We start from the raw sequence: 27995 nt of genomic DNA, 5'->3' as shown, positions 1-27995 counted from the left end.
GATTGAACTGATATTATATATATATATATATATAGTATATTATAAATGTGGCAACATTGAGGATTTGTAATTTTGCAACCCAACACAAGGGGAGGCCATTGTCCTTCAGGTCAGAGACACAGTATGAACAGACTGCTCAGAGGAGTCAGTAGAGGAGCGTATCCTGCAGCACAGTAGGATTCTGTATTGTGGAAAGTTTCTCCACATCAGGTGGATGCATTTGTACCAGTCCATGTTCACTTGTGTTGCGTAAATTCTCTTATCTTTGGAGATGGGTCAGGGACCCAGGATGGCAATCCTCCTGACATATCATAACCATGAGACACACACACACACACACACACACACACACACACACACACACACACACACACACACACAGTGCAAGGATAAAACAGAAGATGCCATGCTCCAGCACACTTCATCAACTCTGCATCTTCACTGGTCCATCGAGAAAACACAGACCATGGCCTGTGTCACTCAATACGGGCGCTCTCTATCTCTGCAACTCCGTCTCCTTCCTCTCCGTCCCTCCCAGCCTCTCCTTTGCCCTTCTTTGTCGTCATTACATTGTGATAGTCAACCAGAGTAGAGAGCAAAAAAAGTACCTCGAAAAACACACTCTCAATGTTTCCACCTTAAACATAATTATCATATTAGCTTAGATGAGGGAATTGATATTGGGGCTAAGCACATTTACTCAGCCAATGTGGTGTGACTAACCAGTTCATGTTTGCATCATTCTGGATTGCTTCATCACAATCACTAAAAAAGGCATGAATGAGAGAGCAAGTGGACTTGGTTCAGCTCCTCTGGTGGGAAGCTAAATGAGAGTGGACTTGTCTGATTTATTTTCCATATCAAGTGACAGTGGGAGGCTCGGATATCCCACCATCCCTCTCCCTATCCACAGAGCCCCTGCATAAACAGAGAGCATCAATGACGCAGGACAAGCTGACAACACACACACAGCTCCGAACACGCATGTCCCACGGCCCACAAACACCACGCGTCTAGTTCTGAAAGAAGGAGTAAATTCCAGCCAGTCTAAACAGGACTTTTAGGGTAAATAATTACAATTCTGCTGCTTCTGAGTCCTCTCCCCATCTGCCTCAACTCTTGCCTTCTTGTTCCGCTCATAAGAGCGGCGGTGAGAGATAAACAGCTCTCCCATCTCGCTGCCACCCCCTCACCCCCTCACTCTGCCTGTGTGGATGAGGGCAGTAGGTCTGCTCTGAGAGCTGGAAAGGAAGCGTTTTGACTCTGGTATGTCTAAGATTTGTGATATAAAAAAGAAGAATGACAGGTGTGAATTAACCCCCTTAAAGCTTGTACAATTAACCATTATGAATCCCAGTTTAGAACAAAAACTGGGTGAACCATTCAGAGCGTGTGAGTTGTGGAGTCAAAGCTGAGGCAAAGCAACACCCTGAGAATCCTGAGTGGCTCTGACACAATAGTTCTGGCTGCTCTGTCGGTCCCCTGCTTGGCTTCAGTTTGCGTAGCTCCACAACGGTTTTCTAAATATACAAAGTACTATAGAAAGTGGACCGCAACCAAAACAGCATATCCAGGACCGGAGGGACTCATTTAAAGGAAAAAGTATCATGTTCACACCCGAACAGTGAGGATTTTAAATGTTCCCTCTAGATAACACATTTAACATTATATTATGAATACAGAGAGCAACAACACTGGCAATTACATCCCATTTTTCCTGAACCCCAACCTCAGAAGGGGTTGTACCATGGCTAGCAAATGCTTTGAGTCAGGGGCGCTTTCACGTAAAATGGTAATAAGCACAATCCCTCTTTCAGATTGCAAGACCAAAGGAGAAGAGAGAGTAGAAAAGGGCAAAAAGGGGCTGAGACTGATACAGACACTTTGGCCTGTCCAGGCGACTCACTGTGAGGCCTCCAACCCCCAGTGGCACAGTGTGGGTATCACAAGGGGACACGTACACACTGCCAGAACAGGAAGCCCACCAACACCAACACACATACTCACTCACATAGAGAGACGTATGTGGACAGTTGTCACATTCAGCTGGGTTTCACCCAGCTCAGCTATTGGATAGCTCTGCGATACGTAAACATTGAATTATGCTATGTGGTTACATTGTGGCGCTTACATACCACACACATGAACTGCTAATAAAAGTGAATTAGCAAGTCTGAAATAATAATCTTCACGAGTGCTATTGGAGGTCTCCTGGGAATATATGAAGTCACAAGGCCCCACACAATAGCATAGTACCCCCACACCCCACCTACACCACCTACACACACATATTAAAGCCCCAACCACAGCAGCCAACTCTTCCCCTTATTTCCAAAACCACAGCTCCCCTTTACAGAGCTTGGTTAGCCTGGGCACAGGAACCTGATCCTGCTGAGAAAGGCTTATAAAAGGAAAAAAAAAAAAAAACAATCAAAAACACCACTCGTCCACAGAGCCAAACAAGAAAGATCCGGACGACCTTTGCAAACTGACCGACCTCAGCATGAGGACCTAACAGTGATTGAATATAACGGCTCGGTGGGGTTGCATCGTATACATTGTGAGTTATAACACACACACACACACACACACAGCCCCTCGAAGCGCTGCACAAGCTAATGCACTGCAGCTTGTATTCACATGCTGCTGAGGCACATGTTGTGCAATATCAGAGAGCAACTTGGACAGCCTCTATTAATCTGTTTTCCAGCTCAATCTCCTGAGAGGGATCTCTGTCAGAAAACAAACCTCTCTGTTTGAAGCATGGCCTCCAGTTCAACTTGTTCAACTTCTGCCTCTCTCTGTTCATTTCACTCTGCTCTCTCACTTTCCCTCTCACTCCACTTTTCTCCCCCTGCCATCTCTTTGTCCCTCACTCTGCTTGTTACTCTCCTTCGCCATCGTTCCCCCCCCCCCCCTTGCTTTCTTTCCTCTGCTCTCTTCATTTCTTTGCCCCCTGTGATTCTGGCGTGCGTCTTCGTATTTGGCTGGGCGAACCCAGGGCGAGCGTGTCTTGTTACAGCAGTCCAGGCCCTCTGATAAAGCCCGGCATTGTGATGGATAATCCCTCAAAAACAATCAGGATTTTTATACCGCGGCCTCTGTTATTTCTGCAGCCTCACATGTAAATATGCACACAGAACACACGCACACACACAACAAACATCGCCAGCATTTGTCTTGACACACAAACAAGTACATGAACAAGCACCGGCATGCACTGCAGTGGACTCATGAGAAAGTATGCAAGAAATTCACATCAAATTACCCTTGTGTTTAATTTAGTTGTAACGCTGCTCTCTAAGCTCTCCGTCAGCGACAGCTTTGGTAACACGACGGGAGATCCAGGGGACAGGGGTTTAAAAATGAGGAGTTGCTACGTTGCTGTAAAATGTCAGTTAAGTCAGTGTGTGTATCATTGTTATGTTTTGTTCAGGCAGCCATTCTGTAGCTTTTCACACTCGGCTGAGCCCTATTGTTAAATAAATAAAGCCTTGTGTTCAGTTGTGCTGCGGATCAGTGAGGCGATCAGGCACTCACCTGAAAAATTGGAGAGAGGAGAATGCAGAAAAGAGCAGGGGAGCGGCACACTGCAAAAACATGCACATGTCAACACGCTTAAACCGTTATTAATATAGATGCAAAAATGTATCTTTGTACAGCAGACATGTATGACATGTAATAGCAGGAAGAGGCACAGGTGAAATAAAGCCAGGTTGTGTGGTAAGGCTGACCATACAACTGATAATAAGAACCAAAATGATGCTGATCAATTCAGTCATATTCATTAAAAAACAAATAAACAATATAAGTTGCAAGCTTGTTCTGGAGACAGCTGTGCAGTGTCTAGACAGGGAGACAGCTCTGTGGTTCCAGGTCTGGGATTGTCTCCCTGTCACTGCCATCATTCCTCATATTCCAACAAGAGGTTTCCTTCACCAGCTTTTCCACTGCCGACATCATCCGTCACCACATCCAAAGGGAAGGAGAAACATAATTACAGGACAGAGGTAACCACAACTCAACCCCCCTAAGGTTAGCACTACTAATAATGGTGGCCAGCCGCCGTGACTGTGACACTGACATTGTTCAACACTTACACCAAAAGCCTGGAAACAAAAAAAGCTGTTGGAGTCCACCTGTCGTCCAATAGTGCCAGGGAAAAGATCATTTAATTTCAGAGGTACTAGAAGTCAATTACTACAAGTAGAAAAGTTAAGCATGTTCAACAGATTTAATAACAATCATGCAATAATTACCATTGTTAAAAATGATACCAGCTACTTACTGTACTTTATGTCCTGGCTTTATCTACCAATTACACAAACTCTCTTTGGCAAGTGATGTTAGCTGATCAGCATTAAACACACATTGCTCACGAGTTCACCTCATTCATAGGAGTTGCAGGAATATTATCAGGGGGCTGTTTTGTGCATATGCTCATTAAGCTATTGGTTCTAAGCTATCATCATTCCAACATGCAGACAAGTGAAGATAAAAGGATGAACACACATGTGCATATGTGTGTTCACATATGCACATGTGTGTATGTGTATATATTCAACATAGCAGCAGAAAGAGAGAGAGGCCTGCACTGTATTTAACTGTTTCCTGGGATCCAACAAGCATGAGTCATTGGCTTTATGATCCACTGCTGTGTTGTAAGTGTGACCTCATATTTTTTAATTCTCCATGTTATGCAAGCAGGTTCCTGGGGAGGACTGTAATTAGGACCAGCACTGAAATCTGATATCACCATCCTCACTATCACAAACACGCTTGTACAACACACTCAGTACTGTATTATTAACTCCTACACACTCAAACATGCACATATATTTACCTTCGCATTGAAAATGTGGAAGGTTATGTTTTGATCGCTGTGTATTTATTTGTATGCGTGTTACTCGCATAACTCAAAAAGTATTAAACCGAATCGCATGAAATTTGGTGGGATGATTGGTTATTACCCGGGGACCATTTGATTAGATTTTGGGATCGATCGGGTCAAAGGTCAAGAAAAGGTCAAAATCGTTTTACCATAGCACGGTCAATTTTTATCCAATTGGCATGCAACTAATGCCAAAATGTTCATAATTCAATGCCCAATCTTGTGATATGTGAAGGTATGCGCTCTACCGAGTGCCCGTTCTAGTTATAGTATGCTATACTCACATTGGCCAAGAGCTTTATATTTCAGAAAAGGAAGAACAAATGGAAATAATTAGAACATGTATGACACATGGACCCTTCCTCAGCCCCGCCCGCCCCGTTTTGCTCTGTTCTCCATTAACAGTTGAGCAAGCTTCAAACCAGCAGCCCCTCTGTTGCTGTTATGCTCTGCAGTGTCTGAGCAAAGGTAACATGCCGATGCAAGTCACATTGCATCGGTCTCACAATCTGCATGGACACATCACAGTGCATAGGGTAACGGTTATAACGAGGAACACTCTGGCCCCGGGCCTCCAGCAACGTGACGTCGGCGTTGGCTCCCAGACCGGTCGAGCCGCGAGGCGAACCAGTGCCCCGCGCACAGCGCTCCACTTGCTGGTGTTTGATTTCATCACTTTGTTATATTATCTCTGCTATGTTGCGCTCGGAAGTAACTTTTTGGCACAGCGTTATTTATTTTGACATCTCTGGAAAAGTTACCTGAGTTTAGTCAATCATCTTCTTTCAGTACTTCTTTCACCTTCCCGTGATGTCATCTCTGCCTGTTGCCCAAACGGAACCGCCGTGGCCATGTTTCTTTTGGTCAAGTTTATTTGAACCAACATTTACTTAAGAGTGCGTGACTTATATATCGCACGTGGAATTTCCCTGTTGCTACTTTTGTGGTAAAACCACTGACATGTTGTGACATGATGCAGTGTCGTTTATCAGTGTGCATACCACAAGAGGAAAAGCGTAAACAAACGCAGTAATAGCCGTTACATTGCTAATACGCCTCTATAAACTAGGCCTCGGCACACCAATGAGACAGAGCAACAAAACCCCATGGACGGGTTTTTATTGTTTTCAGTACATATCACACACAGTCATAATGTATTTAGCACACATCCACTATTTTTCTCACATAAACTTAGATATTACCATAACGTCCACACACCATGATTTAAATTGTACACATTGGTATTCTCTCTCCAACAAACACTGTCATTCTTTCTCTATTCTCTGTGAAAAATCCCCCACACAAACACACAATAAACCAGTGTTCTCCTATTAATTACAAAAAGTGTGTGCGAGGGAGAGTCTCGTGGAGTTTAGGTGACATTCTAAAGGAATGTGTGATGGAAATGCATGGCCTCTTGAATAGTATACATACAGATGTGGATACAGGTGTGTATGCTCACACACATTTTATCGCATAAACACGTGGGCAAAACACAGATTAAACATACGCAAAGATGCTAAATACACAAATTAACTTTTCTTGAGGTATTTCCCTTCTGAGTTCATCTCAAGAGCGCTGCGCTCAGTTGTATAAGTTGTCTAACTTTATGAGGTTCACTTGAGTACTGTGCGTTGCTCAAGTGATGAATGAGCTGTTTTCATGATTCCCCGGCTTGTATAATACATGGGCTGAGTGTCATGTCACTCTTACATTACCACTAAATGGGAAAGTGTGTGTTGCGGGAGGCTTAGCTTGTTGACCTTGAAAGCCAAGATCGTCCCTCCACCTCTCCAGTGCAGTTTGCACTGACATCTAACTGTTCCCAAAAATTGTTTTTATTCCCATGATCTTGTTTTTGCATTCCAGTCTGCCTTTAGCAGCCTGCAGGTTGTGGAATAGACATGAACACAAACACACTGGACATCTCTCATCCTGCACCGTATAAACAAAGTGGTTTGGTATCTCTATCGACAACGTGTCCTGTCTAGGTTCTGGTAGATAAGCTTGTTTTATTGAAGAATGTTATGTCAAAATCTAACTGGCTTATTATGATTCTGGATCAAATCTTTACCTGCCAGTTTGTACCCTGAACCTGAATATGTATTAACTTCTGGGTTGTTTTAAAAGTGGCAGAGAGCTGAGGAAGAGCGGGATCATTGGCCTAACACCTCATGATCAATAAAGAGAAGCTGCAGGTGACGAAGGTCACACTACCCTAAATCATTCAACACTTAAATAAACACGCCACACATTGTGGCGCCAGGTCTTATCAGGTAACCTTTCCCATTGGATTGAATTTCTGTAAGACAAGAATATGACCTCTAAGATGGTAAATAGTGGGATATGTTATGCCCGATTGGCTGTTTGTCATGACTGGTCATGCAAGGAGAGTAAAAAAATACCTTCAGTGAGAGGCATGGTGGCTTTTTAACAGAATATAATAAGTCTCCCAAAGAAAAGAAATGTTCAGCCCTCAGCAGACATTAAAGGTATGACTGTTCTTTTTAAAATGCTGACAGGAAATTGGGTATTTTTTAAAGTGTGTGCTCTATATGTTGATGAGTCTTAATCCTGAGAGTAACTCTTCCACAGAGTCCTTTTAATCACTCAAATGTGAGTGTGTCTCCTTCCACAACTTATTTGTAATTCAAGTATCTAAAAATATGTGCACTTAAAAAAAAACAATACGCAGCCTCAGCTGAACAGAACGGTATGTGTGGTGGAGAACACGAATGCTTTGCTAAGTGATGCTATCGTCATCAGATAGGGCAATGAAACTGTCCTCATCAGATAGTACATGGACTACCTTATCTGTACATACCATACATGCTGGACTGATAAACCACGTATGTATTTTCTGTTGTGGACACGCAAGCATCCCACACCTGCACAAAGAAACACCGTTTGACATTGACCGTGACTCTACAGCCCACTTGTAGATCAACTTTGTGAGCCAGCGTGGTTTATTAAAACATCCTAATCCCTGGAGAGTCGAGAGAGAAGAAAGGGGAAGCCAGAAGATTTATCTAACAGGAACATGCAAACTAATGTCTTTAACAGACTCCTATCAGTACACAATGTGCCCACATGCAGTCCTATTGGCTGCAGACAGTGTCTTCACTGAATAATTACTATTGGAGATTTGGAAATATGCATAGCAGTTCAGGCTGGGGGAGCAGGGCTGAACTTTAGCATACTAAAGAGTCCATTAATCCTTTTTAATTCTATTAAAAATCGGACCACAGCTGGATAAGAGGCCAGCAGAGTTCCAGAGACTATAACTGTAATGCTTTGGAGTCCCACAGTGTAAAGCTCTTACTTGACAACAATTAATATGCAAGGAAATTTATTTTTCTCTTCGCCAAATTAAGTAATTCACAGACTTAAGCAGCTTTCACTTGGTCGTAAACAAAGAGGTTGAATTGTGTCTGTCGGCAGAGATTTGTTTTACTCCTCCGCCTAAACGAATGGAATTTGGCTGAGCTGCAGATCGATGATGTTATCAATGTCACAAGAATCACGTGATGCGAGTGTCCTTTCCACAGACGTGAAAGAATACGCAGGTGAGCTACGTGCCATCCGCCGCACACTTATCCGTGTGTTTTGACAAATTTCCCCTTGGGGATTAATAAAGTATATATCTATCTATCTATCTATTTGCATCAGCACTCCCCAACATCCGCCCTGCTCTTCTTGCACCTGTCCAACTTCACAAAAATCACAATCTCATCAAGGAATTCCTCAAAGTTTAGTACGAGGACGAATGAGAAGGTGGATTTAGTTATTCATCACAGAGTGTGGACAGTAATGGCTTCCACCTGTTGAGATAAGAGTTCAAACCCACCCCCCCCCCCCCATGCTAAATGACCACAGTGCGCGGCTACTGTTCCTCCTGTGTGCTCAGTCACAGCAGAATAAATACGGAGGCCCTTCAGCCTGGACCTCAGTAATATGGACATACAGAATGAGCCTCTGCTCCTCGACCGCCCCTCATTTCTATTAGGGCCAGAGGGTTAGCGAGGAGGACGCCAGTCACAGTGTAAACGAGACGTCTTGTTTGACAAGGTGTGTAAGCTCAGCTCAGGGGAGCAGCCTGCCGCTCGCTCAGCTCTGTCACACACACCTAAACATGAGACAACTAGAATGGGCACTCGGTAGAGCGCATACCTTCGCATATCACAAGATTGGGCATTGAATTATGAACATTTTGGCATTAGTTGCATGCCAATTGGACAAAAATGTATCGTGCTATGGTAAAAAAAGAGTTTGACCTTTCCATGACCTTGACATTGACCTTTGACCCGATTGATCCCAAAATCTAATCAAATGGTCCCCGGATAATAACCAATCATCCCACCAAATTTCATGCGATTCAAGAACATTTTGACCTGTTCATGACCTTTGACCTTGACCTTTGACCCGATCGATCCCAAAATCTAATCAACTGGTCCCTGGATAATAAACAATCATCCCACCAAATTTCATGCGATTCGGTTCAATACTTTTTGAGTTCTGCGAAAGATTTTGACCTGTTCATGACCTTTGACCTTTGACCCGATCTATCCCAAAATCTAATCAACTGGTCCCCGGATAATAAACAATCATCCCACCAAATTTCATGCGATTCGGTTCAATACTTTTTGAGATTTGCGAATAACACGCATACAAATAAATAAATAAATAAATAAATAAATACACGGCGATCAAAACATAACCTTCCGGCATTTTCAATGCGAAGGTAATAACAAGGCGACGAGGAGACACGGAGAGACAATAACCTGTCACACAGGCAGGGCATATATATGTTGCTCAGGATTGACTCTCGTCTCCTTAGTTACACTATTATGAAAGTACAAAACACGCCTGAAAATCCCGATCACATTCCTTCCCACCCTGACACCTCACGCCCATCCCCCTCACTCTCTCATATCTACCGCCACATCTGTTTCGCCAACTTCTTCATTACTGCTCCCGTTCATTACTGGACCAGTTTACCTGCTCGTTTGTCCCCTTTACCCCCCCCCCCCACCCCCTCCACCCCCCTTCCCTCTCTCTCTTTCTGATCTGGGCTGCTTTTCATTCAGTCGTAGCCGAGAAGTGGAAAGGAGAAACAAAGAAATGAAAGAAAACGCCTCAGACACCCCGACCTGTATCTGGCTCTGTATCTCCGTGGAAGCGTGACCCCCTGAAACCGCCCATTATGCTCCACTGCACTGAAAAGAGGACCGAGAGCAAGCAAGAGGAAAAGCAAGGAAAAGAAGAGAGAGAACAAAAGAAAGAGAGTGAGAGAGAGAGAGCTGCAATGAAACGAGGAGAGCACAGGAATGGAAGCCTCCAAACAAAACAAGAGGTCATATCACTTATCATTGCCGTGTTCAGGTTTGGTTTCAGCCCAGATGTCCTGACCTCACAGAGTCTAGATGCTGACTGACTTACAAATGGCGAAATGGTTTATTTTACCAACTCTGCTGCATGTGAGTAGCCAGAGACAACAAATAATGGAGGACTGAAGAAGTTAAAAACATTCAACATTCATTTTATTGGTTTGGTTTTTTTGAATACAGTGGTTATTTCTGCCTTTCTGGCATTCACAGACAAAACAAACAAATACCAATAACTGACAACACATCAAATATAGCTTTCTGATAATATCTGTGGCTCAGTCTAGTAGTTACAACAGATACAATAGTAACTCTCCGTACCTGATGAACACAAACGTAAATACAAACACTTAATAAACATGAAAAATCTGTCCAAAACTGGAACTAATACTTTTGAAATTCTGTATGGTTTATAAAATGACATGGCTATTTACATTCAATTTGAATAATTAAAATGAAAAAGTAGCAAAAACAAACATAGTGTATGAGTCTTAGATAAACAAAAATAAACACTGATTATTCAAACGTGTGATAAAATATATAATATTGATTATAATGAGAAAGTTCCGTTATGTACGTTCAAGTGCTATTAATAAAGATGCACAGGAGGGTCGCCACGTCGGCCCTCCTGTCAGAGTGGCATAAATCAAGGTGCAGCTCAGAGATTGAAGTCTGGGGGTAAAGGTCAAAGGTTATAAAATTCAGTCAAACCTCCACCTCTAAGACACAGTCAAAGTGGTTAGTACAGAAAGATGGTAGTGTGAGAAAGGGAAGTTACTCGGTCAGATTCCTAACCATCACTACTTTGGTTACACAAAAAGAAAGATAACATTGTATTACAGTTCAAATACTGTGTTTTTTTCTTCTTCTTTGCTTACGTTCAGGTTATCGTCGTAGCGATGGAGGGCAGTGGCACAACAGCAGGTGCAGATGGTTGGAAGTTGAAGCCGGCGCTTGTTCCGTATCACTTGGTACAGAGCTGCCTTTACATCTGAGGACTCATGGTCTCAGTTCACAGCTGTTGGCTGATGTTTTCCAAGGTGAACACGAGATCAATCACAAAGAGGAGGCTGGTGCTCTCTCCTCACTCTGTCCCACGAGTCACCAGTTCTGCTTTGAAAGCTCACTCACTGCACTGAGCCACTGCCTCCATCACCAGCATCCAAAACTATCAACATTAGCAGCTTCTAAAAAAATCATCTTGAAAAATAGACTTTTTTTTCTTTCTTTTCTCATATATATATAAAAAAATATCATATAATGCAGTTCTTTTCACTGGACGGGTTTGACTAACAGTCAAATGTGCTTCTTGTATTTCACATTGTGTGAGTGTGTGAACATTAGATTACTGTGTGAAGGTACAGTATGTGTCAGTATGCCCCAAAAGAGGAAGCAATGTGTTAGGCTGTACTCTCTTATCATATCCTTCTCTGAGAATGATTCCCGTTCTCAGAAACCTTCTCTCTGCTCCTCACCTGTGCTATCTGACTCCCTCGGCCGTCTTCTCTTATCTCCCCTCTCCTGGAATGATTGTGTGTGCCCGCTAACAAACAGTCTGTTGGCTGGACAGTGGACTCTCCAGGGACAAGCTTGTGGGAGACATGTCTGGACCGGTGCAGGGCTTAAACATGGAGGAGATGTAGAAGGCCTGCAGGCACAGACACAAAACATGTCAGGAAATATACACAGACCACACACGCTGTCAATCATTCCCTGTTTATAAACAACACGAGGGATCAGTGAGGAAAAGGAGGGCGAGAGCCCATTGTTTAAGCGAAGTCAACAGAGAGCAGACAGAAACAAATCCTGTGAAGACAGAGATAACTGTGATAGAAGACGACTCGATGACGTACCACCCAGTATGCAGTGAGCCCTCCTTGGATGAAGCCCGTGAGGACGTCCGTTGGGTGGTGGCGGTAGTCGGAGATGCGGCTCAGGCCGGTGTAGATGGCGATCATCACTAAGAGGAACTGTATCAGTGGGCGCAGCAGCCTCGCTCCTCGCCACGACAACCGCGCCTGCAGGTAGAACTGCAAAGCAGGACAAATACTGTTCGTAAGTTGTTGCTGACTTGATGATTACTGCAACAACAACAAAAGAAAAGTGAACACAAGCATGTGGGCGCTCGTGTGATTATGCATGAAGTGATTACGCCTGATAATTAAAGCAAACAGAGACTTTTAAGTGAAACCTGGACATCCGCTCAGTCAGTTTCCCAGAGGGGAAAGAGAAGCTTGGCCCGGGTCCATGAACTCTATCTAAAGCCCATTTCCTCCTTTTGTTCATCCTCATCTCCTGCCTCAGCGCCGCTGTACAGAATGGATGTTTATGTATGTAAAAATGGAGTCACGGGGCGAGCTCGCTGCAGATGCAGGGCTCGCTTTATGAGGAGGCCGGAGGTCTGTCTGGACCCGTCGACCACTGGGGAGCATGTGGCCTACATTCCTGCGGTGAGCTCGACTCTAACCGGGTCCCTCTCTCTCTCTCTCTCTCTCTCTCATACCCCAAATGAGAGCAGGTGTCACACTGTTCCTGCCTTAAACACGAGCAGCTGGCCGCGGCCCGGGTGGCAAGAAGCTACAGGTCTGACACAATCTCTCCAGGTTATCTATGCACGACTGTGTGTTTGTGCCTGCGGAGTGTGTGTGTGTGTGTGTGTGTGTTGAAACAACGGAGTAAGATGTGGAGAGGAACAGGGCTAACGGACACTGGGGCCTTAGTCAGTCTCCTCTTACTCATCTGTGTGCATCTCTTTCTGGTTGGAGAGGAGCTTCTATAGGACACACATGCAAATAGAAGAGGCCATGATTTTATTGTGTTCCCCTTAGAATTTTCCATTGCAAGATCATGATGATCATTTAATACATGTTTGCTATGTGCAATATTATAAAACACAATAATTCAATCAATCTTTACAGTACGTTCAGGGTCAATGGGGGGGAATACATGAGGAATGTGGACATTTTATGGTTGATAATGTGCTTATGTCTCCATCGTTTTTCTCCCACAGTGCGCCCATGACTACTGGGCAGTGCAGTGTGAGAGAAAGAGAAAGATGAAGAGATGGAGGGGGGGGGCTTTGAGAGGGTGTATCTTGCTGAAAGAAGCCTGTCGATCTCTCAGCAGGCATAGTCAGCCCTCCACCCCCCTCCTCTAAATGAGACCCACAACAAGGCCTCCTCTGTCTGCGCAGCCTCTTCATCTATTCATGTTCCCTGTGGAAAGACATTCTCCCTCATTCTCTAACTCCCCCCCTCTCTAACTCCCCCCCCCTCTCTCTCTCTCTCCCCTCCTCTCAGTCGCTCGGTCTCACCAGCTCTTTCAGCTTGGAGCAGGATGCCTTTGGAGAATTGCTGCTCTCAAACATCCTCCCTCCCGATCAGGAAGTGTGAATATATTGAGCATGTGTTTTTGCATGTGCAATTAGCTTATCTCGTAAATAGTTGCACACGGTGCTCTTGGCCTCTAGGGATAGGTGTTGTCTCTGGAAAGTGAAATGAAAGAGCTGTAATGTTCCCCGAGCATTGTGAACACAGTACCACATATTGTATCTACACAACACAAGCTCAGGTGAATGTGAAGGTCACATTCCTCTGTGTGTGTGTGTGTGTGTGTGTTAAAAGACGATGTGACTTACTGCCAAGTAGAGCATGGTGTACATTGCAAAGGAAGCATGGCCGGAAAAAAAAGACTTCCTGAAAGAGAAAGATCAATAAAAGGGTACACATTAACTGCATGACTCAAGCTAATGTATATGCCACCTTTAGTCAACAGACCAAAGCGGTCCAGAGTGTAAACATGCGCACACACACACCTCGCTTCCTCCACCATCTTCTCATTAGGCTGCTGGCAGGAGACCTTGGGCACATAGCTGCCCAGAGTGCAGTTGATGGACGCGTAGGTGACCTTACAGACATCCAGGAAGTTTGGTCGCAGGCGGCCCACACTTAGCTTGGCCATATTGGTGAGGGACTGACCCACACAGCAACCAAACAGGAAGCTCCCCAGCTCCTTGTAGAGACACGACACATAGCAGTTTCGGACAAAAGCCCGGGAGTGAACACCTCGGTAGCGCACCCGGTAGCATTCGCCCAGAGCTATCTGAGGAGGAAATAAGACAAGAGACTCTAGTTTAGATAGATGGATGGATGGATGGATAGATAGATAGCATGTTTACAATATATACAATACAATAAAATTAAATAGCAGGACATATTACATTCAAGCATTTAAATAATAAAGAAAATGAGAATGAAAAAATTATTATAATAATACAATTAAATAAAAATGTATATAGCATATCTATGTGTATAAAAGTATTTGAAGTGAAAGCGGGGCAAGGTTTATTGATGTTGTTTAATTTGAGGCGGATCTGGCTAGTGGTGAATTCTTCTAAAGTCTTATTGCAGTTGGCAGAAATGTTCTCCTGCGTCTGTCCTTCTGACAGCGATAAGAAGTCAAACAGTAGAGCAGCAAAAAAACTGGAAGAGTATTTTCGTTTTAATCTTAAACTCCAACAGCTATTACTGTCTCACCGTTAGACCGGTGATGGCTATACCACCAGCGATGAGCAGGGCGTCAGGGATGGCCTCCCTCGGCTTGTAGGGGTAGGTGATGCTGGAGTCTCCACAGAAGAAGCCTCGCTGGTACGGAGTCACTGCCTTCAACTCACACGCAAAGAATGGGATGGAGGCTGATGAGATGTGGGAGAGGAAGGGAGGGCAGGAAGACCCAAAAAAAAGAAAAAAGATGGCTTGATGAATGTCTTTGCGCATGTGGCCCGTGCAGCAATGATCACAGAGATAGCGACAGCCGGTCAACAGAAAGGTGGTCTCGAAGGAGCAGCTTTCAAGAACATCAGTCAGCTCGTGACATGATTTCCAGATTCCCAAGGGCTGAAACATTCCTCAAATAGCTGCTCCATCAGAGGAGCAGGGAGAAGGAGAGATGACAGACAGACAGACAGATAGACAGACAGACAAGGAGATGGACATGACAGTGGATCATTTAGATGAGGAAGGAGGAAGAAGATGACAGGGAGATTCCAGTGTGCCAAAAGAGGACTATAAACCCACAGTAGGAACAGCTAAGTATTTACTTGTTGGAACAATGACGGTGTGTTTCTTTGGAAAGCAGTGCCTCTTAGTTCAATCCATTTAATCGTACATTAACAATTGTCCCACAAATATGCTGACTATGATATCCTGGCTGGTCACTAATTGAAAGAACTCTGTTTCAGGTGAAAGAGGGTCATGGTCTGATACGCTTTAAGCAAACAAACCTCACAACCTGATGAGGGAAGTTTCACTGAGTAAAAGTTGTGCAACGTTTTAATGACGACAAAAAGGGAAACCGAGTGTTTGTATTCCCAGAAACGGGAGACGACGGAGCTGCGCAGCTTTTATTCTGTGTTATGATAGCCCTGTCAGAGGCTGTTCAGTTTCCCTGTTCCATATGTATCCCATGTCCCCTCGTCACCCCGTGGAATGCAGCGGGAACATGGGACTAATCATTAACCTCCGTGCTCTTCCTGTCCGAGGCCTGCTGGTTGGCTGGAACGCGCCCAGGCCCAAAGCACTGCGCCTGCCAGGGAATCTCTCAGACTACGTGACTGTGTAGTGCACAGGATACGCACTCAAAACCAAGCAGAAGGAACTGCACACAAATACACACTCAAACACATAGAAGGGCCTTGAAAACAAGTCTAGAATCACAATACATCAACAATTATTGACTCACAAAAAGCAGGGCATTAACACCTGACCTACTGAAGGTAAACTAACTACGCCCAGTTTGAGACTTGTCCACATCGACTTTGTTTCAGTTGTATTACTCATCACACCACTCATGCAGCCTCACTGAACTGATAACGGGTTAACAAGGAAAGGACCTATAGGTTGGAGGCTCTCTGCGCAGAAAAGACATGAGGGACCCTTAATAGCCATGTGATTATTAAGAATGTTACACTGGAGTCAAAAGTATATCAGTGACTTGTGTAGTCCAAGTCAAGCTGCCCTCGCAGAAAGACAACACACTGATACAAGCCAGCTCCCGTACATATAAGTCAAGAGGGGCCTCAATCAGAAAGTGAGGGAGGGAAACACGTTGCAGGCAGATAGCGGCGGCTTTGACGCCAACACAGAGAGATAGGAAACACCTCTCATCTGACCCCGATCACTCATTCATTTCACACAGTTGCCACGTCGACCGTTGTCTCTCTCACACACACCAACATAAATGACATAAATGTACCTCGTTCAACACACACACATACAGCTTAGACAGAGAGATTTACGATAATGGCTCTCCGGTATTCGTCTTTTCTTTTGAAGCTTTGGTGTTTTCTAGTCAGAATTTCTGCCTTCCTAACAAATGTGAGTTGAATCTTGTCAAACCATCGACTTAATACTATAAGTTTATTATTATTACTACATCACCTGAAGCAATCCATTGAAATGACCCTGCTATTCATTGTATGGTCAAATATTACATTGTAAGAATCTTACAATGTTATGAGATAAATACTTTGGGGAAGTTTTCTTCTCGTCTATTTAGAAGAATAAATGTCCTGAGAGAGGTTTCCTGGTTTCTAAACTGCCCTCATGTCTCCTAATCTACATGAACTCCTCTTATCTGTGTGTATCATATCTTGGTGGAGCGATGCAGAGGTGTGGTCTGGTTTATCTCTCTTTCATATAGAGTGGGTATGGATCTCTTTGTTCCATTTGGGTATAATATAATACAGATTACATTTTAAATATGTTGCTGACGAAACCACCCAACACACAGTCGACGTACTCCTAGTGTACATGTGTGTGCTGATACTCTGTGTGTGAGCATCTGTGTGAATTGTAATCAGTGTTTCATTTGGATTTCAATATTCAAAGTCATACTTAGTAATGACATACTGACCGTTGATTGGGGGATGGGAGCTGTCATATATTGATGGTAGTTCTCATCATATGGATTTATGGAAAAGAAGAAGTTAAAGAATTGACAAGACGTGAAGGAGTGAAATGACCTGAAGAACAGAATCTCAAAAGTCCGACGTGCATTCGTCAGACTCAAGAAGACCTGGAGCCACAACAGCATCCAAAGGAGAGCAAAGCTGAGGCCGTGTCAGACACTGGTGGTGCCATGACTTCTATGTGGGTGTGAGACATGGAACATGATCACGGGAGATAACAAAGCTGTTGATGTGTCTACGAAGAATCCGACAAATTCAATGGAAAGAACATGTCAGTACGGAGGAGCTGACATGAAGCGGCTGAGTGTGGAAGTCTTTCAGATGAAAGGTGGTGCATACGGAGATAAAGAGATGTGCGTGCATTGTATGCTGGTAAGCTGATGAGTCAAGAAGGCTTTTTCAATGTTAGTTGTGCCAAAAGGAAGACAATGCATGAAGGGCTGGCAGGGCTTTACGAGCCATTGTTGCACATGCAGGGCTTTACAAGCCATTGTTGCACATGCTACCTTTTCTCATATTTTGGGGTGTGCTCAAATGTTCCACTTAATTCAATTCAATTCAATTTTTATTAATATATCCAATTTAATCACAATTTGTCTCGAGTTGCTTACAATCTGTACACATAGATATCCCCCAAAAACCTCACAGGGATCGGAAAAAACTCCAAATAAAACCCTCAGGAAACAGTCTCAACAGTGGGCGGAGTACAGTATTTTACATTTATTCTGCCAATAATTAATTGCCTCGGGTCAATTCAGTGACAAACATTGCTTTCCATGCCACTCATTAATAGATTATCTCTCAGTCCTCATCTCATTCCTCCATATGGAAAGTCTTCCCTCAATAATCAATATTTTGCTGCACTGGCGGAGAGGAAATGGACAGATTCTCCATTAAGGACCGCACACCCTGCAGTTACAGTAGGAACATGTATCATTTGTAATACATGAGGATCCCTGAAGTGCAGCATATTGTATGATCCACCAGTGCTGTTGGCTTGTGTGGTTTTCCCTTTATTGCATGAAGTCCACGGACAGACTCAGAACTGATGGCCGTGAACCTAAGATCACTCCGCTGTGGCAAATATGTTTGCAAAGCTTCTCAATAAAATAAATCTCCTCGACCTGAGGTGTGTCACAAATCCTCAGTGCTGTACAATTAATAAACCACAAAGCACCGATGATGGAAACCACATGCGACGCTCTTCCGTATCTGCACAAGCTCAGACAAACGACAAGCTCACTACATTCAAACTGTTTTCACAACAAGACATGAGAACACTCCGGAGACCCTCACATCATCTGTCAGGCAGCTGTGAGCAAACCGTAGCACCTGGTCGAGACATGCTCCGAAGAGAGCCGGGCCAGGAAAGGCCTGCGAGGGGACCCGAAAGGAGGCGGAGGAGTGGGTCGGCTCACACAGCCCGGCCGAAATGTGCTGCTCGCTGGGCCTGACACTCAATGCAGGAATGCTTTCAAAAAGTCAAAAGGGACAGAAAGAAAGAAGGGGGAACGAAGAGAAAGAGGGAGGGAGGAGAAGAGGAGGAATGAGAGCCGAGGGGATATGTGCCTCACTCTGAGAAACTCTTCTGGTTCTAATTTACACATCTATGACCACCGCCCAAAATGAGCTCACTGCGAGAGGAGAACAACAACAACCGAATACAAGAAATAGAAGGGGGGGGGGAACTATGAAGAAAGGGATTAAAGACAGACGGCAATAGAGCAGATGAGTATTCATCCACATGCTTTACAGTCATGTTGTTTGACATCGGCTGACCAACACAGTGTCAAATAAAAAACGGGGGTGCATTGCATGGCCGTTGAGGGCGGTGCGACTGGGGTGAAGACTGGAGAGATGGAGCCAAGACGGATGCGGCAGGGGTTTCTCCACAGAGAACAGCAGACGAGGGCGATTAGTGGTGGTTCTGGAATGTGAGGGTCAGAGATCTGGGCTCTGCTGGGACCCGCTCTATAAACACGACCCCACGTCAACCAGCAGAATATCCACAAGACACACACATAAAAGACACACTGGGATGCAAACAAACTCAACCCACAACCACATAGACTAACAGACAACCAAACAAACCACCATGAAACCCAATCAACCAAGCAAGAGGCGAACAATCCTAAATGCATTGAGGCAAACAGGCTTATTATCACAGACCTAAATGAGTTTGGGATGCTGCGGCTGTCAGACAAACAGCCTGTGAGTCCTCATAGATTAGCATGACACTCAGCCTGAAGCTGTATCCAAGCCACAGTAATGATCATTGGCTTCGTCACATCCAATAATGTTTGACTGCGCAGGCCTCGTTCTATTTGCCCTTGGATAAAACTGGAGGACAGACAATTAGTGAGTATGTTAACACAGGTCCATTTGGACAGTTTTAGAACGAGGCTGAGCCTGGGCTGCAGCACCCTTCAGAGGTGGTCCACCCTCGCCGGGCCCCTCAACAGTCTGCATGTGGCAGAGTTTCCCAGCTTACATTTTCGGCTGCTTGTTTACCTACAAGTCAACCTTGCGAAAAAATAGTCAGGTGAACTGAACCCTGAAGTGACGGAATTTGAATCTTTGCGAGCGTGCTAATCTCTGTTCACGACATTTACAAGAAGCAGCGTGACGGCCTTCTCAACAAACAGCAGTCTCCAGGTGGGCCGGGTGGGCTTGTACCATTATTTGTGCAATAATGAATTCAACTGCACAAGGCGGTCTCCACATGAGCTGGCTTTGATCGGTTCTTTCATCTAATTACAGTTCAGTTTGAGCCAGGTACTCTTAGAGCACCTGTTAGTTATATTAAAAATAACTCTTTGTTTGAAGACGCAGTCTGAGTGGGGAATGTATTCACCATCACACAGGCACACAAAAGAACAAAGAGAGACACACACGCACACAGATTGTTGTATTGTCAGGCAGGTAACTGGAGGTAAGGTCATGACAATCAGGCTGGGATTATGATTGGCAGCCATAAACCGCCACAAACCTAATTAAAAGTGTTGTTGGCGTAACACCGAGGTGGTTCTTCCTGTTCATCCTTGGTGGAGAGATGCGATAAGGGTGATTGTAATTATGAATCTTACTGCATTCCTGGGCAAGACCCACCCTGCGTAGCTGGTTGAGGCAGAGTCGATCGACTGAGGTTAGGCATTGACCTTGAGTAGTTAGGGTCAGGAGCCCATCATTACAGGGCACTAGACCCGCACAAATCCGGTTATCGGCACCCCGGTATGGACGCCGGGCTCATCCTGGGTGCCCTGAATGCTTCACAGGACGTGTCTGGTGAAGAGAAGCAGCGGGATTCATCATAACACTTGGCCCCCTGCACCCACACATTCCTTTTTTTCCATAATTAGCCGGATAGTTGTGAGCGCCTCGTCTGTTTTGTCTGCCCTGATGGCAGAACAAAGATCAGGGGAGTAATCAGTGAGGAACAAAGAGGCACAAAGGAGCCACGACAGCCTCGGATCTTCGTGAACCATCTGCTATCCCCAGCATCTCCTGCTGCACGACTCCATACAACCTCCTCAAGTAGATACCCGCCGCTTCATTTATCGTGGCACATTTGATGTGCAAAGCCCAAAAAGAGATGCGTGTGTCTTCCAACTGCCTTTGTGTTGCTTCGCCTTGCAGCAGGAGAGCTGCAGCGTGCCCCTCGACTGTGACTGTTACAGCTGGCCAGTGGAGACACGCCTCCCACAGCTGCTTCTGTTCTCTCCACACTTCACTAACCTGCTTCCTGGAGCCCGGCTCTGGAGTTTAGGGCAAGAGTGGTGAGGTCTGAAGTGGGCTGTCTGTCTGCCTGTCGGATTCAGCAGGAACATAAAGGACCCGCCACTCTGGTATTTACCTGGGAAGCTTTAAAAGGAGCTCTCAGGTGTGGGGGGTTTTTTCTGCGTGAAGGTGTGCACAGTGAGATGAGGGCTGGCAGTCTGCAACGTGAGAGGGACACAGGGTTGTGGTCTGCAGGGGAGACGTCTGGCACGGTGCAGCCCGATTGTGGCGTGTCTGGCGAGAGCTGAGGCCTGTTTTGTCAGCGTGCTTTGCTTTTGGAGGGAACGTGCATTTGGAACAACTTCAGAGGGAAGTGAAGGCTCCAGCAGGTGAAATGTGACACAATGATACAAATGTTGATGATGGGTAACACCGCCATGGCGCCGCAGGGGGGTTTGGGAGTGTCTCCGAGTAGGGGGACAGAAACAAGAGGACGAATCATTACTTCTGACAGACACAAAGGCGAGGCTACGAGCTGTATTCAGCTACACTTCGATGGGAGATCCCTTCTCGCTAATGAGCACTGAGGAAAAGAGCACGACGCACATCTTTGTTCACTCATTAGGGCTAATACTTATGGACCACCCTGAGCACTTATGGAACCGTCATCCAGGAGAAGATTGCAGCTGCCTCGTTAAAAGCACATTTGAAGTTATTTGCCGTCTGAACAGTCGATCCTTCTCACTGCTACTTCCTCACGATAGGACATAAACAGACAGCTGCGGAAAAGATCCCTCGGGCGCCCCTGGGTCTGACCTCTGACCCTTACTGTAGCTCTCCAACCCCTCACTCTACTCTCCCACCCCGGGGCTGTTCACTCATTCAGGCTCTTACTTGCCCCTCAGCCTCCAGGCGACTGAGACATTTCTAAGGCTGGGCCCGGCTCTGGTGAGCTAATGGGCGATGGTAGACGTATGGACAGCAAAGTACACGTGCCCATATAGTCTGTCTAAGGAAGGGTGCAGCTAATGGCTTCCCGAACCTCTGCAGTGCTGTCGAATAGGGAAGAGATGCATTTATTCACTAACGAGAGAGAGCGAGAGAGACAGAGAGAGAGAGAGAGTGAAAGCCCTTCTTCCACTGACTAATGATTTGAATAAACCACTTTTAATGGCTCTCCATCTGTCCGCCGCAGAGTGACGTCAGTGTGGTCCATAACTTTAGAGCGGGTTTGATCAGGACTTGAAATGCTCAGCAAAACAGGACCGGCAAATTTGTCAACAAACAGCACGCACATGGCAGCCGTAGTAGGGTGTCCATGTTGTATCAGCCTCGATGACGCATACGCACACAAACGCCGACACCCACGCTTTTACTCGTAAGCACGCACACTCACATAAATACACACACAGGAGACAATTTAATATTCCTGGCGCTGTACACACTGACTTGCTGTGACATGTTGGCTTCTTTCACTCACTTGGCGGCTTTCTCTGCCAAAAGAACAGAACCAGGAATCATTGTCCCGCCCAAAACACACACGCAGACGTAAAACACACACCTCACGACATTGCTGGAACACCTTCAGTCTCACAATAGAGTCTGTCGGAAGGAAAGAAGAGAAAAGGAGAAGGAGGCCAAAGAAAAATGAAGAAAAGAGAGATAAGCTGAAAAGAGGGAGGCTTTCCAGAATTCTGATCACTTAAGTAGATACCATGCTTCTCTTGCTGGCATGCTGCTTCACGTCTTGAACAAAAACACTCACGTAACAGTGATTCACTGATTCCAGTTTTCACTTTGTATATCATCCGAAAGCTCGTTCTGTTTTTACTACTGAATGAAATTCCTTTCTTGTTTTAAATAGACGTGTCTATGCAGTTTATCAACAGTGTGAATCTTTTGTGTCTCCTACTATTCTAACCCAGCCTCACGTCGTGTGCATATGGAATGTGAACCTATTTCACAGTTAACCTCCACTAGAAGGTCATGCCTAGTGGCAGCCATAATGTCATAACCACTAAGCTGTAGAAGCTAATGGTGGGTTTCCAAGTGCCACTTTCAATCAGTTACCAATTACTCTTAACCCTTGTGTTGCCTTCGGGTCAATTTGACCCGATTCAATGTTTCACCCTCCTGTTACCTTTATATTTACTAACATATTTTACCCTTGAGGTCAATATGACCCCAGCTATTAAAATCTCCAGAAAATTATTAGAATTAATATTGTTTTCCAAGTTTAAGTGTGAGGTACTTTATGTTTGTTTGTTGACTCCCGAAAGAACACCGACATTAAACATTGAATCGGGTCAAATTGACCCGAAGGCGACAGGAGGGTTAAGAGAGGCATAACGTGGCTTTATTGGGGTGGTGACAGGGCAAAGACCACCTGTGGAGGAGGGAAACAGCGGTGCAGGCTGGGAGGCCTGTTCCTGCACGCTCTCCAGATATGACAAACAACTGACACCTCTGACCTCTGGGTGGCTGGACGCTAGATCTCAGATCCAGCCACAGTGTGCAGATTCTGTCAGATCTGTCCCTGTCAGGCCCCGTCAGTCCCACCAGGAATGCCTGCACACAAGGCCGAGGACACACAAGCAACACTTGCATTCTGCAGCCGGCGTGGAAGACGCCGACACTGATGGAGCATCCATCATGTACGTGTCAGCACGGCGCCATGAACGACGCTGGAGAACAACAATGTGAGACAAGCCCGGCGTTGAGAAAGAGTAGAATCAGGTAACCTGAGTCAAAGCCTCAGTTGGCATCCTCAATATACCAGCATTCCACAGGAGACAGATGAGTTCATTCATAATGCCACACGACACTAACTTTATGCCGCCACTTTAAATGTGAAGTAAATACCGGAACACATAAAAAGGCTGTACAAAAAACCTCACTGTGGATTCCCTTTTTAGCTGATAACATAATGTGGATGCTTCAGGGTGAAATTCCACAGCTACAGTAGTGAATGAGCTCCTTTAACAGGAGGAATAATGCCGGCGGGTCAACTGTCTGAGGGACTCCAATGGCATTTTTAAGGGGAAAGTGGCTTCGTCAGAGATAAGCACGTTTAGCTAAATAAAGGGCTCAATTCATATCCTCTAAGTGATGGCATTCACTGCCGAATGCCCACGGATGAGTCACGGTCAGGCTTCAATAGATAACTGACATGATGGTTAACAGAGCAGAGACAGGCAGGATGCAGTCAGACATCTGTAAGTAATCTCATATCTCATTAGATCTCCCAGTTACAAGAACGGGTGTTTTATTACATTATACTGTTCTATATCATTAAATATGTTGTTCTCCTGGATAGTGAACAATCCTCCAGATGTGATGATTAACAGGAAGTGTTCCAGCTACTGATGCGAGGGAGTAACTCCTATTTCATGACGCCATACACTTATATAATGGTAAAAATCAGCAAATGACAAAGGAAACGTATCGACCAATCAAATCAAGCCAGACCGTTTGAGCGCGTTACATCCACAGCAAGATGGTGAACTCCTTTGACTTCAGTCACAAGACTAACTGTCTAAATCCTGTCAGCTGTACCAGCTTGAGCCTCAGTGTTGTAATCTAGTCAGAGGGGGGGATCAGAGGAGTCGGGGCACGCAGTTTTGTGAGAAAGCAAGTGGCGTGCCCAGCGTCTTAGGAGGAGAACTGAGAGGGATCGTTTCCTCTGTGGTGCTGACTGATGCCGGGTCGCTAAAGCCACTTCCTAAACACAAAACAAAGCTGCAGAGAAGAGTGCCGAGTGAACAGCTAATAGCATACCTGCAGGGGTTCAAAACAACACGGTAATGAAACTGACGGCCTCGCACGGTTGTTTTGCCTGCTGGCGTGCTTCCTGTGCGTTAACTGCTCACGAGGCTGAGACCTGTCAGTCTGCCTGGACGGGTTCCGCCTCTCTCGTATTTACTGCCGGTCCGAATAACCACTCACACGACAAACACTGGAGATCCCTTCCCTATCAGAGTCATGACGACATGAAACCGATGAAAATATACAACCTCGTGCTTCAGCGAACATCACAGCTCAAGTACAGCAAGTACCTCGGGCAGGCGTTCCCCCACGAAGAGGACATAGTCAGGCTTTGACCCTGGAAGAGTCCAGAACAACCCTGAGGTACTGGTATTCCAATGGAGTATTCCCATTGTGTCACATATTTCTGCCTCATATGAGAGAAATATTCTTTCTGTTTCTCCAATACATTTCTTTGACTGCAGTCACTAGATTTTTGCCAGATTGATGTTTCACATGAAAATCTCCTCTAAGAAGATGCACTGTTGTACTTTCTTCAGTTCTGCCAAGCGCAACATGAACAACCGACTGTCCACCAATAGTATGCTGCCTGCATGTTTAGGACATGTAACTACTACTTTATGCACTTTGAACATGGTACTGTGAATAGTTATTGTCTTGTCACATTTAGGGGACTTTTTCTGCCAAAGAGAAGTTCAATCTCTCTCTTACAGTAATGTATTAAATCTGAGGGCACAATGAGAGAGTGTGTAATAGTGATCACAAAAAGTCTAAACCCATAATTTAAAGAATTCATATTATCCTGCACTATATTGATTCAAACTATGATACAATTTGACCCAATCTTATCACACAGAGGGTCCTGATATTATTATTTGTATTTTTTAATCCAAATTGCTGATTTGGACTCGCCTGTATATTGTTTGCCATTTAAAAAAAATAGTAAACTTGAGTAAGCTTGTTTCCCTCCATTCTAAGTTAAACAACCTTTGGGTTTTAGGTCTTCTGGTTATAAACAATATAAAGAAAAAAACATTGGGATAAAAACTACTCTTTAGTTTTACCTTTTTATAAATAGACAGTTAAACATTTTATTGTTACTAATTGACAAAAACTAGCTTTTTGTTAAGTGGATTTTATGAATAAAATGATATTATAGAGACACCAATTATTGACCACTTCTTTATTATGGTTATTCCAGTAGTTGATGTCCATGTTGTTCCTGGAGTTTCTGAATCTTCTAAAAATCTGGTGGTTAATTTGATTAAATCCTGAGCCTGAGCCATCTGAGCTGTACACGATGTGTGGCCTGGAGCTGCAGCAGAGATGCGAACGAGCTCGTGAAGGAGGCAATGCTCAGCACGGGGACGAGCATGTTTTTATCCTAATTCCCACGTTCTTTTCCCGGGAACTTTAGGAGTTACCATGGGAACAGATGAATTCCCGGGACAACTCTGCTCCTGCCAGCTGAGCCCCCCACCCCTCTCTCTCTCTCCTCCCACCAGAGCTGAAACTTTTCGTTCCGTTTGAACGGTTTCCATTTGACTCTCTGGAAAAAAAGCGCAAAAGCTCCCGCAGCTCCGTTAACGTGTACAAATCCCCCTGCGACGTGTTTCCCCTCCCGGCAGCCAGCTCCGTGTCTCCCCCTATTTAACCTCCGCAGGCTGGATGTGCTCTCGTGTTGACGCATGCGTGCAATCAACAGATTAAGATGACAGGAGTGTGCGAGTCCCTTTTTAACAGAGGCTCGTTGTGCATGCACAACTGTAAAGGAAAAAGTAATGAAGTGGTCTTTGGTGCATTTGTATGAATTGCGGAAATTTGTCCTCGTAATAACACAAACACCGTTCGCCTTCAACTATAACCATTCATTTAAAAAGACATCATCTTACCGACACAAAGGCATATTACATCCAACCCGACAAGCATCTTCCTCTTGGTGCAAAACGAGCTCTCCTCCTCGGACTGGGGGAGGAAGTGCTTCCCCCCGCCGTTCTCCATTCCGTCCCCGGCCCCTCCGGCGTCAGCTAACCGCAGCTGGAGCTCCGCGTCCCGGGGCAGCGTGGTGCCGTGGGTACCGGTGGAATTGAACTTATGCATGTCTTTAGCTCCACAAAAACAACAACAAGTTACTGACAACTTGTTTTAAAAGTTATTGCAATGGGGTCCGTGTCGTCGTAGCTCGCTGGTGGGTGGCTGATTCCCCAACCCGCTTCAGTCCGTCCGTCGTCGGTGCAACAAATCCATGTCAACGAAAGTTTGACAGCAGCACGTTTTTAAGCACAGAGAAATACAAAATTAAAGATGGAGGCTATTTTGGGAATAAGAGGCAACAGCAGCATCCGAGTAGCTAAACTTCAACTCAGTTACACTTCTCCGCAAACTTCTCCCGAGTGGGAGCGCGTTGTATTCTGAAAACGTCCCGAGCGGAGCTGCGCTCGCTTATATGTCAAACCGACGTGAATGAAAAAACACAACTTTCTGGTTCAAACTTTCAAAATAAAGTGCTGCCCGGTGTGAACGTCAGCCCCGCCGTGCGTCGAGCGGCTGCCATACGTTCATTTTGGTGGGAAAGTGGTATCACTTCCGGTGTTGTTCCGTGTGACTTGACGTGGTAAAAAAAAAAAAAGAATAAAAATGAAAAAAAGAAATCAATGCGTAACGATGAGGCTGAGCTCACAGAGACGAGTTCGATCCGGTTGACCTGCCGGCTGCGTGCCGTGTCCCTCGTGTGATGAGGACCCACAACACGCAGCCGAACCCTCTCCACATGCACCACGCACATGTAAGGAGATGTTGATGTGCAGAAAAGAATATATAATCAACAACTTCCAACAGGCCAATCCGCCTGATATCGATATGTAATGGGGTCGACGGGGTGAATGCCATTGTGGTTCAGCTCTATAGGAAATGTAAGTATTTTTAAAAAAAGAAATGAAATGATATCGGTTGCACCATATTTGCCCTCATACAAGCAATACTGCCTGGCAATTACATGTGTCCATATAGTGACTGTTGCGGTTTGACTGTCTGCTAATACACGAAATATATGCTACTACACAATGACAACACACTCTGGACACTGACTTTCCAATCCATCAATCAGCTGAATGTGCCTTTTGATTCCTCTTTGATTTTCTTCTGGTTGTACATTGTAGATCAGATGAAAGATATCATCTGTAAACTAACTCCAGGACTAGTGCCTTGCTCACTGGGTGTAGCAGACTGTGGAAGAGGTTTCCTGCCACCTGGTGTAAAGACAGAAGCACAG

At 45.0% G+C, this 27995-nt stretch overlaps 1 protein-coding gene across 1 annotated transcript; it reads right to left on the bottom strand.

Moving 5' to 3' along the window:
- Positions 1 to 10414: 10414 nt before the first annotated feature.
- On the bottom strand, positions 10415 to 27129 carry ppap2d (phosphatidic acid phosphatase type 2D). Its single transcript, XM_056407456.1, has 6 exons — positions 26617 to 27129; positions 14811 to 14968; positions 14090 to 14376; positions 13913 to 13970; positions 12129 to 12305; positions 10415 to 11923 (listed from the first exon to the last, which is right to left on the bottom strand). Exons 1-6 carry the CDS (start codon positions 26822 to 26824, stop codon positions 11819 to 11821), a joined length of 993 nt encoding a protein of 330 aa, XP_056263431.1. The 5' UTR covers positions 26825 to 27129; the 3' UTR covers positions 10415 to 11818.
- Between the last annotated feature and the right edge of the window lie 866 nt (positions 27130 to 27995).

The sequence above is a fragment of the Pseudoliparis swirei genome, chromosome 23, assembly GCF_029220125.1.
Source record: "Pseudoliparis swirei isolate HS2019 ecotype Mariana Trench chromosome 23, NWPU_hadal_v1, whole genome shotgun sequence".
In the NCBI taxonomy this organism is placed as follows: domain Eukaryota; kingdom Metazoa; phylum Chordata; class Actinopteri; order Perciformes; family Liparidae; genus Pseudoliparis; species Pseudoliparis swirei.
Note: the sequence above shows the minus strand (reverse complement) of the source record. Positions and strands in the feature narration are given on the sequence as shown.